Here is a 21208-nt window from a genome sequence, read left to right as displayed (position 1 = left end):
GGGGCTTTTATGATTAGCTAAAGTTTTATTCAAGTTTAAGCAAGTTTAAGTATCAATAAACCTAGAAGGTACCCCAAGCAAATTATTTTTCTTCGGTGCTGCAACACAGGCTGAAATTTAACATAAGAGCATTGGCTGACAGTATTTTTAGATCAATTAAATCAGCTCTTATCAGTAATACAGATTAAAATAGTTAAATTACTGGTCTTCATAGCTGACAGGCATGCCATGTTTCTGAAAACATGCATCATTTTTGATTAGCTTATTAATGCCTCAAAAATTTCAAACATCTGAAAACCAGCCCTCACCCACTCCTCGTTAAGCTGTAATATGAAAAGCCACAAAAAAAACTTATGAAGAAGCCGATATTTCCTTCATACTAAAGAAGAAACAGTGAATACAAGCTATTTTTAAAAACTACACTACCAGCTGTATCTAGTAACTGAACTGCAGAACATTATCTTTGTTTCGAATTTCTGAAGAACATACTTGATGCGATGCCACATGCAAGAACTTACCAAAACAGAATTCTGCCTTTGGCCTTAGCTTGGTTGCATCGCTAACCTAGTAGGGGAATTAAGATTATAAATATCACTGCGCATACAAAATATACATGAGATACCACAATTTTTTTTCTCTTTCAAGCGTCTAAATTTGAAGATTAGCAGCAGAGCAAGCTTGCTAGGTATAAAGACATACAGATATAACAAAAAATACTACATAAATTTCAGTTCAAGACATGCAACATATGGTAAGATGACAGCTTAAGCCATATGTTCCTACTACTTAAGTTTAAGGATCTATTACCAGACAAAATGTATAAATCTGAAAACACAGCACTTCTACTTGCATTCTGAAGTTCTATGTCTCAACCAAACTAAAAATTCAAGGACATTTCACGCTGTCGGGGTCATCAGTTGTATTTTGGGTCATTAACATAAAAAGAGTAATAGCCACTTTCCTTCAGGAGTCTCTAAAATGTTGCAGCATTGGGGAAGGAGGGAAGTGGGTGTCCTGTTTTGAGAGAGGCATTGCCATTTTTCCACTGTAGAGCACTTCTATCAAGGGTGGGGGAGAAGGCAAAGCAGTCTCTCACATCAAAACATGTACTGGGTAACTAGAATAATTATGGAAATCTAGAGAGAGCCTCCACACAGGAGGCACACTTGAGCTGCCTTCAAAAATGCACACAGGTGCAAAGGCACAGGTGACCACCCCTGCTCCCATTAAAAGCGAGATACAAGATTTCTTAAAATGACAACTGGGACGTTTGAGGCAAAGTAAGCATAGAAGAAGGAAGCGAGGAAGGACACAAGCAGGTCTCCACAGACATTTCTGTATTCATGATATAATCAGCATCAATGACAACTTTTACAAGAATAAAAAACAAATATAAAACAAAACATGGAAGGTGGGGACATGCAGTATGACAACAAGAAAAGCAAAGGAAGGAAGAGAAATAAGCAGAAAGACAAGAGAAGGTAAATCGTTTTTCTCCACTAATTTGTTAATACAGTATCTGCTACAAATCCAACCACAAAGACTTTCTTAGTTCACAGTTTTCTTTCAGGCGTATTTGGAAGTGAATGTATACAAAGTGTAATGAACTAAGTATTTTCCTAGAAATTTTTCTGTTCTATCTATTAAAGATCGTTATTACTTGCAGACTATCACACGCATTTCATAAACGGCCTGTCTTTTCTCCAAGACTAACAGGAATTCAAATACTCAAAGAACTGAGACATAGAGTTCAGAAATCTTAATTCCATGCAGCACAAAGAGCTGCCACTTGAAATCACAAAACAAACCTAGACAACACAGTAATTAGTCTGTTCTTATTTTAACCTGATACGATTGAAGTATTTGTAACACTTCTCTAAAATTCAGGAGTAGCACACAAGCAAAAAGCTTGCCAAGCGCTACATAACAGGCTTTTAAAATTGTCTAAAGTTGAGACCTTCAGGAGCGGTCCTTGGTAGTTGTGACCAAAATTTAGCAACAAGTGTCTTACATATTACCTTACCTTTGAAATATAGGTAAGTTTAATGACTCCAACAGGTGGAGATCCAGAGGGAAGATTCTGAAACAAATCATATGTTACAAAGTGAAACTGGTTTATTCTCATATCGTAGTCAGTGTTTACACATAAAAAGCAAATAACTCAATTCCACAAACAAAAAGAAAATCCTACGTGTTTCTATAGACAATACACAATGTATGCTCGAAACAGGATCTAAACTGCTTGTTTATTATACACACATCTGCTAATCAACTAAAAACAGAAAGACTGCTAGAAACAATACAAATAGTAATTGTTTCAGAGGTTTATGTATTTTACTAGAGGAAAAAGGATTCTTGCAGGTCTGCATCCAGGAAATCCGGAAAGAATACTTTTTCCTTAACAGATGTTGGCATTTTATATATTTTGACCAGGGCAGGCGGAAGGGACAAGAAGTGACATTCATCTATTATGTCAGATACTTCAAAGGCTGTCTCACGTATTTTTGCAAAACGGATTGAAAGATCATAGTCGTACCATTTAATATTAGAAGCTATTGCAGGGAAAGACCATGCTACTTCTTAAAGTTGCAATTAAATCTAAGTGTATTTACAATCCAAAAAGGAGCTGCTGTTGTTTTTACATCCTTGCTTAGTACACCACTCTTAACACTTACATTGCTATTCACAATCAGCTAATAGCCCAGAAACACAACATTTAAAGGACTGAGCATCACAAACCATGGTTAACTTTTTTTAATAACTGTTTCTGATGAAACAGTCTTCCTAATTTTATTCCTTTAAATAAAGCATTGCTTTCCATATACTTTTTTCCATTACAATTCTTACTTTTGAAATGGCCCTTTATGTTCCAGTATCAGCACTGGAGACCCTAGGAATGGTATTGGCATCTGCTCGCTGATCCTTTCTGCAGCTAAAGCACTCTTCATTATTCCGTAGTACCTTATAAACTTCTACATGGCAAAGAGGAGCCTAATGCTACCCAGAGTCAGAAAGACAGACAAATAATTGGTTTATATTCCATTCATATTTCAAAGGTAAGAAGAGGTTTACTATAGACTGGTAACACTGAAATTTAATTTTAAAAGTCTTCCCATTCTGACCAAATAAATAAATGTAAGTTTTACTTTATCAGAATGATTTTGATCCCAGCATACACCCATTTTATAATCTTTGTATTAGGATGTTAATGGTGGACTTAAAAACATTATTTCTTTGAATAGCTGAACTGATTCTCACAGATAGAACTAGAGCACTTCTATCAGCAACAAAGGGCTCAGTGAAGTTCTGCACACACCGTAGACTCATCCTACGTGAAGAGTTTCATTACTTCAAGGATTAAGAATGGTCTCCACGCAGTGGATCTATAAAAACTCTGTTGTTCTTCAAAACTAAAGCAATGGAAGAAAATCAAGAAGCTTCAATTTGCCTCTTGCAAGGCACCCTTTCATATGCCCACAAATGGTAACATTAAAAAAAAAAGACAAGAAATCCTAAATTAACAAGTCTGAGGTGTGCACTAGTCTTAAGACTTCTGAAGAATTGCAATTTCTACGGCATTTCACGTTTTTGCCCACATGCCCCGGTTATATCACAGGAGAAACCGAAAAAAAGAATTGTTTCGTATCACTCATTGACATCAAATGTTTGAAGTCTCTCTTATCTCCATAAATTCTTTCTTTTTTCATCTCAGTAAGAACTGCTAAATGCTTCGGTCACAAGTCACATTCATGAAGCTGCACATCGTTTAATTTTTTTTTCCCGTTGATTCCTTTGAAGAATAGAGTTCTATTGCATTTTAACTCTGGGCTTCCTGGCAGAATGGTTCAAGAATATTCTTCCGGCAGACACTTGTCAGATGACCTAGATCCTACACGTTCACTGTCTCTGTACCCAAACCCTAAGCAATTATCTCTTCTCCCCTATGCCTGAAAACACATTGATGCGTGTACATCGCAGAAGTAGCTTTTATATAAAGGCTGTTGTCCATCATGATGGATACAAGCTTTCCTCGTTCATGTACTATTCACGCTGTATTGAAGTCGTGAGCATCATTAGAAATTGCTTTTCAATGACCGATTCTGTTGAGGTAAAGGAATACACAACAGCTAACCAGCCCATGCCATGCAAGGAAAACTCCACGCTTCCACATAAGGTTCGAGGTGAATTAAACGGCCCGTGTAGTGAAACTCATACGTGATTCTGCTCATCTGGCTATATTATATAGCACTACCTACTGCCTGTGAGAACCTATAATGCACGCTCAAGACATTTAATAGAAAATAAACATAGCACAGCACAATTCAAAACTAATGACTGATTTATGTGTGGGATCAAATTCAGACTCCCGTCTGATTTCTAAGTCTCCTGTCAATACTTAGATTCCACATGTTGGCAATTCACTGACGTTCAAGTTGTTTTTAATGATTTATTATTAAGTGAAATTGGTAATGTTTTAAATAGAAATATGAACCATATTTTTTCTTTACAAGACTGCACATATTAGCAAAGGAGAAAAAACAACTTGCAATTATTTCACTCATGTAACTAATTCTTCTCCCCTAGCTTCCAGGTCGATAAGTTAATATTAAACCCATTCTTTCCTAGGTAAATCTGTTAAAAATCTGAAAAAGTTTAAACTGACAGAAGCCAGATAACTATTGTCAAGAACATCTCACCTGTGGGTTATCCATGTACCACACCAGACTGTCTTCTCGTGTGTCCAGAATGAAGTACCGCCGCAGAAATTTCCCACTATTCTCATTTTCTTCAATATCTAGGAAACCACAAATGCGATTCTGACGATCCACATAAGGCATTTCTGACCCTGAACATCACACTGCAGAACAAAAAGCATAGAAGTTAAGCAAAGTTCCCTGTTACTAATTTTAAGACTGTTCTGCGCCTACCCACAACATTTTGAGCGGTTTCAACTAGTAGCTTAAAGAAGTTTCCACAGAAGAGTAAGTGAAGCGTAGCTGTTTCCCCCCACTACCACTGAATTTTTAGATAGGTCTTTCTTACTTCTTTGAAGCATATACTCATGATATCTAATGCCCTAAGTGCAAACACACAAGTGGCAAATAGTAGATGAGCATCAAGACTAGCTTTTACAAGACCACTAAAGAATAATTAAAGATTCTCCTTCACAACTTGCACAAAGTTGAGATAATGCTAGGTTTACACTTCCTTCTTTGACATTGCCTTTCATGGTCAAGAAAGGATCTTTGTCAGCAGCTCTACTGTCCAACGTGATTTTTCATATTTTGCTTAAGCAAATTCAACAAAAAGGGTTTTAAAAACATTGTTCACATTCTTCTTTTCTCCTACAAAAAAAGCTTCACGTCTAACAATGTCTAAGAACAGACATCTTTTCATCCTTATACATTAAACAGTCAAAATGAAACTGCGGGTGCAGGAACAGAGATGTGAACACACTTGCTAGTCCAAAACTGAAATCCTCAATATCTACGTGGTACTAAGTTTGAGGGTGGTGAGCTTTTTTTTAATTTTGGGTTTGGGAAATTTTTTCCTGCCTCTTTTTGTTTTGCTTTTAAAAAATAATAATAATAATAAAAAAATCTGTACTGCTGACCACCTATTCCCATTTTGCCTCCTTCACCTTTTACGGCTCTGTCTTACTGCAGGCTATTGCATCATTTTTTTTTGCTTCCTTTTATTTTACGGGACAGTCATTCTACCTTAAGAGCCAGCCTTGTAAGACTAAAGATAAATTTGCATACTCATCTAAAAATGGCAATAAAGCAACATTTAAATATGATAAAAATCAGGTCGATGCCAATCTTTCCCAGACATTTTGTTACTAAACTCAGAAATATACATATCCAAAAATATTAATATTAACATGAGACATAGAAGGTCTAAGCACTTCACACTTTTGATAACATCTTCCAGCTTTCACTATGTAATACAAGAGTTTCTTTTTAATTTTTCTTGAAATTGTTTACATTTACTATTTCACTGCTTAAAGTTATATGATTTAAATCATTATATACACACACACCATGAGGCCGACACCTGATGACTATCTGTACCTAGCTATTGATACACCACCGTAAAACATGTTATACAGTTAAGCACATTAAAAAAATGTTTATTTTGGGGATTCAGATAGATAAGCAAATGTTTATTCTGGGGGGATGAGAGATGCAAATACGTAGACATATGCTTGTATTTATTTACAGCTGTCCTTTTATGACTACTTAGAATATAAGTCAAATTTTGCTTCAATCGCTTTTAGAAACAATTTTTAAAAGTGTCTATTATCATGATTCTGATACCATATTGAGGAATTTCTAGTAAACTGTTTTAAATCATTTAATTCAATCTCTAAAATAACTAACCTTTTTTGTGCCCAACACCAAACTAATCCTCTGGTGTGAACTCAAGCGTGACACATTAAGTTTGGCATCAGGGCCCAGATCTAACAATCTCAATTCAGTAGTATTTCCAAAAAGTTTGCAAATAGTATTTCCAAAATAGTATTGGCAAAAAAGGAGACTGACAGTCTCTACAGTGATGACAGACTATTAAAAATATCAGTGGTTTGGGTTTTTTTAATATAAGCTATTAATTCCAAAGTTAAATGCATTTTTGTGTATAACGAAGTTAACACACTTTTGTTTGAGATGCACAACGTTTTCTATATAGCTACAAGGATATTAGACATGTATAAGCCTTCCATTAAGCACTTGACTGATTTGTTTTTCTTTTCACCCCCAAAAGGCAGAAGAGTCTCCATATTTAAGGTATGCAATGACGGTTTAAATCTTCAAAGGCACAGGTTTGTTCTTAAAAAAAAAGGTAACATAATTTATTTTTTAAATAGATTCATAGAATTGTCTAGGTTGGAAGGGACCTTTCAGATCATCGAGTCCAAAAGGTATTAAGGTAATCTAAATTTTATTGGTAAGATCTAAGACAATTTCTGTAACTGAGTTATAGTTACAAGTAACAGCAAAAACAAACACTTGAGCACTCTTAAGACAATGTCATAATCGTAATAAACATTCATCAGCAATGCACGTGCTGCCTCTTGGGATCACTTTACACTGAAGCAACATCTCTCTATAAACACATCTGTAGCTCGGAGTGAGCTCAAGGGTAGCTATCCTCTAAATTATACCCCTAAGCAGGCAGAACTTGGCGTCACACATTGTTCTCATTTAAACAAATTTAAATATTTGTCATTTACCACTATTGTCCTCAATTGTGCCAGGTGGTCCCTCAACAGAATATACATCACTTCCGGGACACAATTTCAGCTTAATATCAACAGTTTATGAAGCCCAGAAAAGCCTCGTGCCTAAAAAAAGCAATTATTGGTCGCTGGTTTCCTGTTTGAGCAGCCTTAAGCTGCATTCTCTGCAGATGTGAAGAAAACAAGACAAGGAAAACTTGTTTTTGAAACAAGATACAAATTGATTAACTGAAGAAATTAAACAAATTGAATAAAACCAACTGAACGTTAAAGCATCTATCTTTCAAAAAACCTTTACGAAAAATGAAAGGAGGACACTCATAATGATGAGCATACAATTAGCTAAAGTTGAACTACTCCAATACTTTAAACTTTTTTTTCCAGGGCCAAAGACAAAATTCAGAAGCTTTCGCTTCTTTGTCAATAAACCAATTTTCACAGAAAAAAAACCCTAAATTCATACAGATTTTCTATTTCAAAGTACGATTGGCTAATTTCTAGCCTACAAAATAATACTATTTGCAGTTCGTTTGTTCTCTGATAAAAATATAGAATAAACTATCATTAATTAAAAAACTTAAGTTGTATAACGGCTGTTTTCTTGACATTAGTTTGAAATTCTTCAAGGGATTACTGTCATCTACCAGACTGATGCTCTTAAACAAGACATTAAAAAACCCTCTATTATAAAATTGAAATCAAATATGAAATCATGCAACTGTTTTCCAGCTTTAGAAGTCTGCTTCCACCATGTTACACCCTGGCAAGGTTCCACTGTAAATTAATACGAATTCTATTCGGCATTCATTAACAAACCACAATTTACAGTGCACACTAAAAAAAAAAAAAATCAATTTGTTTCTTTCTTCCAGTTACTAAAGCAACTGAACACACACGACAAAACCATCACTATGACACTCTTCCTGGTAACTCCAGACTGAACAAAACCCAACAAAGACTGAATTACCACATTACTTCTAAAGATTCATAAAAGGAATTGCAGAACTCCAGCATTAATCCTTCAGTATACGAAGTTTGGCTGGAAGACCACCAGCTTAACAACTCACCAGAACTTCAACTTAAAAGGGTCTTCAGAACACGGATCCTGTCTTACATAGATAAGATTTATTTTTTCATGAAATTATTATTTCAAGTGATAATAAAAGAAAAATCTCCAAGTCTGTGTACGTTTACAGCTCTTATTACATGCATGCTTAACTTCTTTTCTGCAGCACGGAACAGTGTAATAATTCTTCCGCCCACTTTTAGAATCAAATATGCTAAAAAGAGTGCGAGTTCTTAAAGAGAAAAGCTGAAGGCATCAAACAGATTACATACAACTTCATTTTATTTAGCTTTCCCTCCCCTGAGCAGGGCCGGGGGGGCGGGGGTGGTTGGGGAGGGAGGAGACATAGGTCAATGACATAGCGCTACTTCAGAAAAAAAGATCCCTGTGGCCCATTTCCTCTCGGTTCTCACCATAATCCACCAGAAGCTGAAATATTTTTGAAACCCCATTTTGTGGTGTATATTGACACTCATACATAAGAATTCAGAAAACTCTCAGCTCCCTAAAATTCCTTCTCGGAGGGTTGTGTTATAATCCAAATAGGACGTCTCACTTATTTTTGAAGTCTCACATCCCTCTTTCCAGTGACAGTGTACTAATTTAAGGAGTTACATACCTCACCAGCCCAGCTTCTCTCAGATTTCCCCTCTCACCACTCTTTTCCTCTCGGGTATACCATATACCAACATTCCGCAACATTTATATCACAAACTGAAGGCTGCCCGACCTCCTGGACACTGCTATAAATAAAAATCACAGACCACCTTCTCCCAGTCTATAACTGTAAATGCATGACTGCACAACTAGAACCTGCAGAGGCACATAAGCATCTCTTCTTCAACATTTATAAAAAACTGCTTAAACTCTCCTACATTCATTTGTATTTTTAGTTTCACACCAGCACCTGCTCTTGAGTTCACCTCCTTTACAGTTTGGTTGCAGCCTCTGTATCTTCAAGTACAAAGTCTATACAAAACTATTAAAGCAGCACGCAAGATAACTTTTCTAAGGCCCAATTTCTCCTTTGACAGCTAATGCTTGATTTCCACAAACAGGCATAAACCACGGACCGCTGCCTTACTAAAGAAAGTGGAACTTTGCGTGAATAAGACGACCATGAAATAGGCTTTGCACTATCCACGTGGAAATTTGATTAAGAAACAAAGCAAGCTGAGCACTGCTCCTTAATAACTTTTAGCTTTAGTTTACATGTGTTTTCCCCAAGCTTTGTGTAAAAATTATTATTTTTATTTCTTTAATTTAGAGTAACACTTCTATTTCCTGCTATATTAGTGTATAGACATTTTGAACTTTAGATTTAGCTTACCGCAGGAGATGGATGACTTGGGCTTTCTTTTTCTAAGATTAAGAAACATACGTTACCTACTTACTCATCTCTATGAAATGATGAACAGCGTTCATAAAACTACACTTGATAAATATAAAATGATGGCATGAGTCATGCCCATCCCTCCTCCCCACCCCCCTTTTTCAGCTCTATTCTTTACACGAGCTCCATTGCCACAAAGGGAAGGTAGGCGGCATCCCCAGAGATCTTATTTTCCCTGCAATTCCAGGGACAGCTTAATTATTGAGTGCTCTTGCCTTTTGCCTAGGCAATTACTATCAGCTTCCTGCTGTAAATCAGCTACTCTCCAGTTGGTCCTCTCTTTTACTGGCCATTTACTCCACTTACTGACTCCCAAGGGTAAGGGATGAGTTCAGACTGTCCTGCTTATACCTTGAAGAACACAGCAATGAAAGCTTTCCCCTCTTGCATACATCCAAGACAGCAAACCCTCAGAAAACCAGCTCAGAAGAGCCTCTGAAAACAAGTCACATAAATCTTCCAGGACAGTTGTTCAGACTTCTTTATTTTCAACCCCTTGAAAACCTTCCAGTAGAGGCAGAATACTGTATAGATAATTTAAACTGAGAGTCGATGTCTCTGCTCATCTTTCACAAACCCCTTAAAGCCACAGTCTCATAAGTACCCAAAACATGACAGAAAAACACTAATCCAGGAGCTGGAGAGATGACTTGGGTATGATTCTGATGACACCAAAGATAATTTAGGATCAACTGTTTTAGAATTACACACTGAGCTTCTCTGTTTCCAAAAGATCCTTCACTGATTCGTTTTTGTTCTGGAGGGCACAACAGACAAAGTATCCTTCTGTTAAACAGAGGAGACATGACTTTGATTTGCTAGAAGCATATGAAACTATTAGCAATATTTTAACTACGTCTACAAATGAGAACTGGAAGTCTCCAGGATACACTGCCCTCTAAATTTAGATACCTTCTCTAAAGTGGTCAAGAAGAAGGAAATAAGCAGCTGCAAAAGGCCAGTATTCACCTGGAAGAGAATTCCTAAGCATAAGAAGTTAATCTTCAAAATTAAAAAACCTGAGGTAAGTACCAGTAGCACTGACCTCTCCTACCCTTGATCGAACTATGAGGCATATGAAACAATACACCCCTCCCCCAGTACCTAATCCAACTTCCAGGCCACAATATAAAAGAATCATCATTTGCACTGGTGAATCATCTAACAAAAACAGCAGTCTTATCTCGCATTTAAGTCTTACTCAGTCATCACTCTGTCTTCAAAATGCATCTGATCTGCTGTTTTCCAGGAAGACTTCTTAAATTAGGGTAAGCCAACTCTTCCCTTCTCTTCCAGTGCACCTCAGCAAGTCAAATGACTATGATTTTATTCCATGCTACTTAAATGCTACAGCATTAATCCTGGGTGCTTTCAACATCCATCTAGGTAAAAATTTCAGTATGTTTTAGGCAAAGACTGGAGTTCTATGGAAAACGTTCTGAAGTTACCTGAATCCATCATCTGCTGGCCTATTTCCAATACTGGTCTACAAGTTCCACGATGGAACAGACTGGTACTTCCTCAAAAACTTTTGCAGGAATATCTGTAAGTGATGTTTCGTGCTCTTAATTTAGCTACTTTCATCTATTTTAAGGTACCTGCAACAGCAGCCAAAGGCTTTGGGATATGATGAAATGAGGAAATGTACTGCACAGGATGCAAAATTCCTCTCTATCATTGATTTCTTAAGACAGCCAAAACAAAAAACCTCACCTATTAATGGGTTTTGCCTCACTAAACAAGTGTTTTAATTGTCCCTCTAAAGACACTGAGCTAACACAAACAAAAGAAAGCATCCTCTGCAATGAGGCCATTATAAAAGACACTCTTGAAATGTATGTATTAATAAACTTCGGAGTGATGACTAGCCTAGAAAGCAATAAAGTAAAATGACAAAGTTAAAAGACAGTGAAAGAATGTGTTCAACAACTCAAAGTTTTTACAACAGTCAGTACAGTTTTCATCACTTCATATTAAGTCTAGGTAATACAAAGTTTCTCAAAATGAGATATAACCAGAGATGAGTACAACAGAGGAAAACAAAATACAGTTATAATAATTCACTTTGACTTATCTCATACAATCCTCAAAGCAAATTTTTAAAAGCTTATTAATTTCAGTTACAGACCAGTTAAAATGCTTAATAATGCAGGTTCAGAGTTGATTATTATTTACAATTCTTTTTAATATTATTATGGGCCTTTTGAAAAATTTAAATAAGTGCTGCATGTAAAACTCCACATATGACAAATTAGGTCCTTATTCTTGAAAATGCTTACATGCATTAGTCTATAGAAATTGTTCCATTCACGAACAACTAAACCAAATTAAAATTAATCAGGGAATAAGCACGTTACTTATTAGGATTACTTATTATTCTTAGTTACTCATTAGTAAAAAAATCTGTTTCATTTCAATTACTAGTAAGTGTTTCACCCAGGCTAACCACTCCAAGAACTCAGATTCCATACACTGCCAGCTATTTCAAATTCAACCCAAACCTGTCTTCAAACATGAAAGGGCAAGAGTCTCAAAAGCATCCCACTGACTTTGCAGCACCAAGACTATCTCACTAAAACTACAAATGCTGATGAAGCTTATTTGATTTGAGGAAGTTCAACACAAAAAGGTGGTGAGGCTGGTTAAAAAAAAAAAAAATTGCCATTTTTGAGCCAGTGTTGCTGATTTCTTTCTGAATCCTGTGTACAAACTCAGCAGCAGAAACAAACATAGACTTTCTTCCTGGGAAGTATGTAAAAAAATCAAAAGGCCAGCTGGTTAGGAAATTAACAAGTTGAAAATACCTTTTTCAGTTTTCACAGAGTACTTTTACGCCACTAAAGAAATAGCAACATGTATATAAGAGTGTGTTAAATTAATCTTGAAAGTACTATTTAAAATAAAATTACCTGCCTCAGCAGCACCAAAATGTTGTCCTGAAAACATTGGGTAGAAGCCAAACAGAGGAAAACTTAAGAGAGCATTGCAGTAGTAAAAGGTTACCTTTTACATATAGATCCAAAGGCAAGTTCCAAGTTTAAACGCAAGAATATCATATTCAGACTAATTCCATTAAACGGTACATATTTAAGACACTCTAAAGCCAGAGTGATTTCACATTACATGTGTCTACTAGTAGCACAGCATATTACAGACCATCTGAACACAAGTTAAGACAACATTTAAGAACTTCGTCTACAGTAACCTCAGAACAAAGCAAGCAAGCATATTTTTTAATGCTTGTAACCAAACTGTGGAGTCTAACAAGGACTGTAAATAACTGATTTTTCAGTTCATTTAAAGTATCAAATAATGAAAAGAATGATGAGTATTCGGTTTGATCTTTTTCAAAAATGGAAAAGGATTTAATGAAACAAAGTAAGTAACCGATTATCAAATTTGATTTTATAGATCCAATTTAGACAATTCAATGCAGAATAAAGAAAATGCAATTGTTCACCTACATCAATACTTTGGGAAGGAAAAACTGTTGCCATTAAGATTTCACCTCACTGTTATTTTAATACTGTGGGACTTATGGTACAGACCACGTTCAGTTCATTGCATAAGCCACTAAATGGGACAAAATTCCTGCTGCTGCAAAGACTAGGTATCTCCTTCAGAATCTAGCTTACTTACCAATCATATTAGTACTATACAAGGATTCACAGCAATTAGGATTAATCTCAGAGCTCTTCAGTAAGCACAAGTTTAGTGGAAGTTCTTTAGGAAGAATAAGACTTTGTCTGTCTCATCTACGTGAACCAATACTCATTTACAGAACACATGCCAGCTCCTGTTTACCGTGGTGGGAGGAGAAAATTAAACTCCCATCAAATGGCAAGGTTTTCAGGTCATTGCCTTCCTCCCCCCCTGCTTTTTTATACTTCTTAAATTAAGAAAATGAAATCCCACTCCAGTATATTTAATAAAAGTCTCGCCCGAGGCAGAGAGAAACCCCTTAAAATAAAAGCTTATCTGTAATGATAGGTTTTGTAGCATAGTGGCAGCACACTAACACTTCACTTGAAGCAAATACTTCATTATAACTTCTCACATGATTCTTTTCCAGCAGCCTTCCTCCTTGGAAGCAAGTCGTGAGCTCAAGGAACTGTCCTCATATCAGGTACAGCCCATGTCTGGTTGCTGACCTTCTTCCTTACCTTTCTTATTTGTGCAATGACACAAATACCAGGTTACTGCACAGCTGTTGTTCTGCACTGACACCGGTGTTTCTCAAAGCGTAAATTACAATGCAAATGGAGAATAACAATGCTCCACCTACAGAGTAATCCCAATACTACCAGGAAGTCATCAGGCTCCTGGCACTTTGCAGGATTGCTACCTGACCTATACACAGCAAGACGGAAATACTCCAGAAGAATCTCAAGTCCTGTGTATGTGCAACATGCCTGGAAATCCTGAACTTACCATGAGTATGCAACAGACTGATTTTCAACACACTGTACTGCAGCATTCCCCCAAGAATGGAACAAATGAATCTCCCTAAGAAACCTTGCTCCTCCACCCAAATATCAGGGCACCAGCACAAACTAGGAAGACAGTATAAATAAATTACAGCACCTACAGCGAACTTGATTTAAGCAGGGGGGGGGGAGGGGGGAAGGGGGAAGTTAATGAGAGAAAAAAATATAACTAAAGCCTGAAGTCCTGAATAAGTAGGAACACTTCTGAAGCAAGAGCATCCTGCTACCTAACTTTGCAGCACTAGCACACATACAGGCACCGAGTCTACTAGCTACAGAAATAACTTGCTAGATGAATTATTAGTGCAGCCTAAGTTTCCATTTGTTATTATAAGCCTCTCTAAAGAGTTAACCAATATATTTAACAACATCTTTTGAAGTGCATTTTTAAGAGGACTGCGCGCTCTTACAACAAACCCAACAAGTAACTGTTCTAGCGCTTAACAGAAGAACACTTAATTAAGCCACTAGTCTGAACAAGTTCAAACATATTTTCTTGGACATGCGATGTAAATGTGGTGGGGACCAAAGCACTCATGGAGAGCATACACATCAAAATAATTACATATTAAACTAATGAATTTATCACCTGTCAGTATAGAGAGACTGTTCCTAGCCATGTTGACTCACAACAATGAAAACACATTTGCAAAGCTTGATAATTGCTGTCTAGTCTACATTTTCAGTTTATAGCAATGACAATACCATCTTATATTTCCCATCAGAGGGATTTTGAATTCAAAATACTTTTTATCTCTATAAAATTACTAAAGACACTGCTGTTTAGAAGTGGCTGCAAATTCTTTTCCCCCTTGGGGGAGTGGGGAGGTAAAAAAGCTGATCATTTCTCATCCTTTTTCACATGAAAAGACAATAAATCTGACAATTTAAGATATTCTGCCTATCATGCCAGCAGAACAAATGAACAAAACTGATAGCTAAAACATTTGGATCTAATGGTTAGCTAGAATTATAAGTGTTTTCCAAAGAAGAGAACAGCTGATAGAGGAACAGAGACAGCTTTGCTCTTGTTCCTTGTGTGGCAGAATCATAGTAGAAAACTTTTGCCTTTCAAGCAGACAGGTTTTTTAAGCATTGCTTTTACACTTTAAATAAACCAATGCAGGGCTTCTTCAAGTTTTAAGAACTTGCTTTCTCTCTTTTTTAAATGATACAAGAGATTTCCAGTCAAAACTTCCCCCCCCCCCAGCTTTTTTCTGATTTTACTCCTTCTGACTGGAGCATACGCCAGCTTTAAACTTGGGCAGTGTCTTAGACCTCTCCCTCCTAGCACAATGGAGCTATATCCCCCATGTTACTGCCACACCTGAACACATCAAAAGCTGACTGACGTATCCTTGTAACACTTCAGCGACACAGAGAGCTGCTACTGCTCTGCAGTTTCAGTATGAGAACGGAGGGACAGAGAAGCAGCTTGTCCCAGGCCACACAGGAAGCTTTTGGCAAGACAGTGAGCTGAACCTGTTTCCCAAGTCCCAGAGCAGCAACCTCACCATTGAACCACCTTTCTTCTACATAAAATACCTGAAACTATTCAGATTTTCAAGGCAAAGGCATATGTTCAAACCTGAAAACTGTTTAAACTGTTGAATGCCACAAATGTCTACCAGACTTGCAACTCCCTACTTGTGCAGATAACATCTGTTAAAAGTAAGTGGCTCATACAGTTCTGCACCAGAAAGCTTAATAAGTTCCTTCTCCAAGATTAAAGAAACACCTACACATTCTAGATGCTTCTGCAAGTCCCTGGAGGGAGAAAATGCTGCTCAGTGCTGAGACAATGAACCAAGCTTCCTTCCTCAACAGTAACAAAACCCTGCTGCTTTACCTAGCACTAACAGGGAAGTGTTATTTATAAATTTGAGCCATATACGAATATGGCAAAGTGTTTCTCAAAGTCTACAGCATATATCAAGATGATATTAGACTTAGATGTTTTCAAAGTCCTAATTTCAGAGATCAGTGTAAGAGTAGAAAAAAATTTTGAAACAGCTCAGCCATAGCTCCCACTCCAATTCATTTCAGTCATTCTGTGCATTAAAGTGTGACTTCAAAACCTGAACTTGATCCACACTTATTTCTCTGACCTCTTCAGCATTTTTTTAAAGCAGCTACATTATTTCTGTATGTCAGATAAACTCACTAGAATTTTGATATTTATGTTCCTTATATAAAGCATTAAGAGCAATGCTTCTAGCCATGTCTTGTTGCATTCATGCTCAAAACCAAAAGAATACATGTACTGACTGTTGCATTTCTTCTATCATTTGTTTCCTGGTGGCATCTAAAGCACTTGCTCCACTTTGTAAGAAAGTTTTATGCTAAAGCCAGTCACCTAAATTCACATATTTTGGCACTGAAGTAAGTTACTATCTTGTATTTTCATGCAATTATACAACTACACAAAGGTTTATTTGGCTCCAAACCCCAGTAAGTATTTTCTAAGAATGTTTCTATTGTTCATAATTATCAAGGAAAAAAAAATAATCTTGCAAGATACATGCTCTTGTATCACAAGCCATTGTTTAGACAAACATTGACTTACAGCTGGATACAAGAAAGTGCACACCATGGCATGCAAGGAAACTTCTCACTTAGAACATGCACTCACCTCCCAATGCCGCTGGTTTGCTGCATTTTGAAGGAATTACATTTACTACGATAACTGTCAGCTTAATAACCAGGAACATTTAGTAATAAAGACATCGATGGAATTCTAGATCTACTAAAATAGATTAAGGATTTTGCAGGCCTGGCAGTTTGGGCTGTGTCCAACTCTACACTGGAGACTGTATTACAAGTAGATATCTGTTCACATTTCAGTAATGTCCTCAAGTTCTTCCTAATCTGTTACAGTCAATAAAAACTGACTTTTGCACTTCCTCTCTTCTACACTAACCCTCTGACATACAGTCAGCCTTTATTATTTCTGCTGATATAGCTCCCTTGTCTTCTGAAATAAGCCACAGCTACCTGGAAAAACCAAGGTCTTTTCCTTCATTCAGCTCTTTTCCTCATATACGCGCCTTCCTTATTCCCCTTGTGTGTGCCTGCCTTCTGTCACTCAGTTACTGCTCCCGAGGAAGAATAAATACAGGGGGAGAGGAGGAGGAAAAGCATTAAGACGCTTCCTATTTCCACTGGTTCTTCTTTGCCTATTCTCTAATTTATATGAAAGCATCTGCTCCTCCGAAACATTTAAACACTACAATATACCTGTCAGTGACCTATTGTGCACCTTTTTCTTTATTTCCACCTTTGAAATGCATAGCGATACAATGGAACATAAGGCCAACTGTAGTTATAAAACATAAACAACTTAAGAAAACAGATTTCAACTTTACAATTTACTAACTCAAAATTAGATTTTCTACACTAGCAAAATAAAATCACAATATTTAATAACTGCAAAAAAACCACATGAAATTGCACAAAGTTTTACTTTTTATGCAAAGCTGTCTCCAGCAGTCTAGTATTCAGTGATGTCTAACATACACAAAGCCCCCATGTATTATCTCTTGAATTATCACTTTCTGCAGCATCAGTGCTTATTCATCCACGAATTAAAAAAGCTCTCCTCCAAATATCAACCAGGCTAAGAATCTCTCTCTACCATGAGAAATTTCAGCCCATTTTTAACACTCACTCATGTGACAAACAGGAAAACAGCACTTCTACACTTCTCTGCTTTACATACCTGACAGCTTTATGTATTGTTACTTGTGTGACTCTCACAAGTAAAAACAACAATCAGAAGTAGGAGGCAAGACTGCAGGGACCTAAAAGGCAAGTCCACTGTTCCAAACCCACTGTTAAGACTTACTAGAATGCAGCAAATGTCCTATGAATTTATCCAATGTGGAACCTCATAAGAACAAGCGATAAAACCTAAAGAAGTCTTCCTATACGTAATTGGATGTCTAGATCTTCAAGGACTACTGAATTGGCTTTAAAGTTGCACCTGTAACTCAGTTGTGAAATAAACTGACACAAGACGTCATCATACTTCATAACTACTTTCAAATCAAAAGTATTTAGAAAAAAACCCATCCTTACAACTGCAGTATAGTAAATTTATTATGACAGACCATACAGCCATCAGGCAAAGTTGTCACGCATAGCTCCATCTCAGTAAAGATGGTGTTTGTGCTGCATCATAATGAACGCAGACCAAATATAAAAAGGAAGTGGACAAATCAAAGAAAAAATAAAACCCCAACACAACACCCTGCTGCATTCAGCAGTGAGAAGCTATTCCTGGCACTTCGTAGGCCCAAGCTGTATGATCGAATATGGCTCTGTCTTCCAGCGTCATGTATGGGATTGGGTAACGGCAAGAGAACAGAAAATGTATCTTTACAGATATTATGGCCTCTTTTAGTAAAGCAAGCAATTTGTCAACAGGCAACAAAAAAACCTGATGCCATTCAGCTTACTACAGGCAGGGATCTCTAGCAGTCTCTTTAGAAGTACTATGCTTTTGTAAGAAGGTGAAGCACAGAGAGATCTAGTTCTTAAGAACCTAACAAATATTACACTCCCTCTCAGTTTTACCCAGATAAACAACACCATTCTGCTCATGCCTAATACATAATGCTCTGACTAAAAAATGAATAACTGTTTCCCACTTGCAGATAAACTGTTTGCTTGTTTTTAACTAACCGTGCATCAATCAGTCAAAATTAGATACACAAGTTTTAAGAAACAGGCCTCAAAACGGGAGTCTGCTCCCCAAAGTGAAATTGTTGTCCTCTTGATGTTACTTTGCAAACATTTTATGCAATAATATAATGCCTTTTATGAAGGTTATGCATTAGTTACACCTAGGGGAACTGCACAATACATAGAGCATTTAAGTCTGTGTTGTTAGTAGCATGTCAAATACCTATCCGGAATTTCACATGTGCTAAAGACTGCAAATCTGACAGTATTAGTTACAGTTTAACATTCATTTATAGTCAAGTTATCCATTTAAAGACAGTTTGTTTCAGTAAGTAACCAGCCCAGGTTACAACCAAGCCAGAACACAACTCAGAGGCGCAGGCTTGCACTGCTAGTCACAGGCAACAGCTTTCCAAAGCCACCCTCTTCAGAACTAGCGCCTTCGAAAGCTAAAAGCAAGCCAGCCACTAAATGTTAGCAGTCCCAGCCGCACTCAGCTCCCCTCGAAGCTGCGGCTGGAGATTTCAATACCAAACGCGAGCACAACCGAAGCAGGCCCGGCCTGGCAGCCCACACCCTCCCAGGCACCATCACTGCAGGGCTCTGCCCAGATAAGATCGCTTCTTCCCATCATGCTCAAAGACCAAAGTTGAGAAGAAGAGAGAGGCGATGAAAAAAAAAAAAATATTACGGGTAATGAGATCATCCTCTTACCTCTGGGGATCTGACAGAACCTTGACTGCTCTACCAGGGCAATTATACCACGGCCTCCCCTACACCGCCCCCGAGGTGAAACACCGGGGGAGCCCCCACGCCAAGACGGCGACTTCCAGAGAGAAGGCGAAGGAAGAAAAAGGAGAGGGAGGAGGGAAGGGACGGGCACCAAGCAGTTACGACCGAGGAACCACACAAAGGCAAGAGGCGTCGAGGAAACAGGACAGTGCCCTGCCCGGCCGAACACCGGGCAAGCACGGAAGGAAGAGCATCAGCCCGGCCGGGCCGCCCCGTCGCCTCAGCCCCCCGGCCCCGCCTCAGCCTCCTCAGCCCCCCGGCCCCGGCTCAGCGCCCCGGGCCCAGACACTTACTGGAGTCCAGGGCAGTCCGGGAGCCCCCGTGAGGAGAGCCGGGCCGCCGAGAGACCCTCCGCCTCCTCCTGCCGCCCTTCCCTCCGGGCCCGGCCCGGTCCAGTCCGGTCCCCTCCCACCCCCTTCTCCCTCCGAAGGAACTTCACCGCCTCCCGCCGCACCGACCGCGGCGACACCGCCCAGGCCCCCGCCCCGCCCCGCCCCGCCGTGCGCATGTGCCGCAGAACGGCCCGCCCGACGGCCCCGGCGCCGCGGGGGATTCTGGGAGATGTAGTTCGGCGGGTCCCGCCGCGCAAAGCCTGACGGGAGTTGTAGTTCTCCGGCGGCGGGGCCTGGTGCTGCTGAGGCGGGGCCGGGGGTTAACGGAGCATCAGCCATTACACGAATGGCTGACACGGCTTATTTTCTGCAGCTTTTGGGTTTTTCGAACGTGTAGTTACTTTGATTTTAATATTAAATGTGACAGAAGGGGACCCGCAGAAAATCAGCCTGGAGAAGAGAAGGCTCTGGGGGGGACCATGTAGCAGCTTCCAGTATCTGAAGGGGCTACGGGAGAGATGAGAAGGGACTTTTCACAAGGGCACATACTGATAGGACAAGGGGTAATGGCTTCAAACTGAAAGAGGGGAGATTTAGATTGGATGTCAGGAAGAAATTTTTCGCTCTGAGGGTGGTGAGCCCCTGGCCCAGGTTGCCCAGAGAAGCTGTGGCTGCCCCATCCCTGGAGGGGTTCAAGGCCAGGCTGGACGGGGCTTGGAGCAACCTGGGCTGGTGGGAGGTGTCCCTGCCCAGGGCAGGGGGTGGAACTGGATGATCTTTAAGGTCCCTTCCAACCCAAACCATTCTGTGATTCTACGAAAAGGAATCAACAGTTTGGATGTGTGGAGACTCTCCCCCTACACTCCTCGAAGAAAGTGTGTCAGTTCAGGTGCTGCCTCAAAGCTTTTTGAAGCCATCAGTCACTGTGGTCCTAGTGGTGAATAACAATTTCCAGGAATGATATTTAACCCATTTTAATGGGAATTATCTTCTAAGCATACACTATATTTATACTAAAATGTTTAATGTTTTCCGAAACAGTAATTGAGATTTTTTTCCCCCAGTTTAAATCAGTGATATCTCTAAAAATAGAAATAATTTTAACTCAGGCATTGCATGTAAATACATCATTGTTTCAAGCTGGCATTTAACAACCGTACTTCACAGCGAAACAAAAGCTGTAATCAGAGCACAACAATAAAGGCTGAAGTCAGC

General features: G+C 38.6%; 1 protein-coding gene across 7 annotated transcripts in view; it reads right to left on the bottom strand.

The window, feature by feature from the left end:
* The window catches only part of PLEKHA1 (pleckstrin homology domain containing A1), a 38875-nt gene extending 18778 nt beyond the window's left edge, over positions 1-20097 (bottom strand). For 5 of the 7 annotated variants that reach the window (XM_054205636.1, XM_054205639.1, XM_054205640.1 and 2 more), the window contains exons 1-4: positions 19955-20097; positions 4698-4858; positions 2024-2080; positions 519-564 (exon numbers count right to left, since the gene is read on the bottom strand). In XM_054205636.1, coding sequence (XP_054061611.1) covers positions 519-564; positions 2024-2080; positions 4698-4838 — 244 coding nt within the window. In that variant the 5' untranslated portion in view covers positions 4839-4858; positions 19955-20097. Of the gene's footprint in view, positions 1-518; positions 565-2023; positions 2081-4697; positions 4859-19583; positions 19840-19954 lie in introns of those variants that run through there. The other 2 variants (XM_054205637.1, XM_054205643.1) reach the window with 2 other exon arrangements.
* Between the last annotated feature and the right edge of the window lie 1111 nt (positions 20098-21208).

The sequence above is a fragment of the Rissa tridactyla genome, chromosome 6, assembly GCF_028500815.1.
Source record: "Rissa tridactyla isolate bRisTri1 chromosome 6, bRisTri1.patW.cur.20221130, whole genome shotgun sequence".
Classification (NCBI taxonomy): domain Eukaryota; kingdom Metazoa; phylum Chordata; class Aves; order Charadriiformes; family Laridae; genus Rissa; species Rissa tridactyla.
Note: the sequence above shows the minus strand (reverse complement) of the source record. Positions and strands in the feature narration are given on the sequence as shown.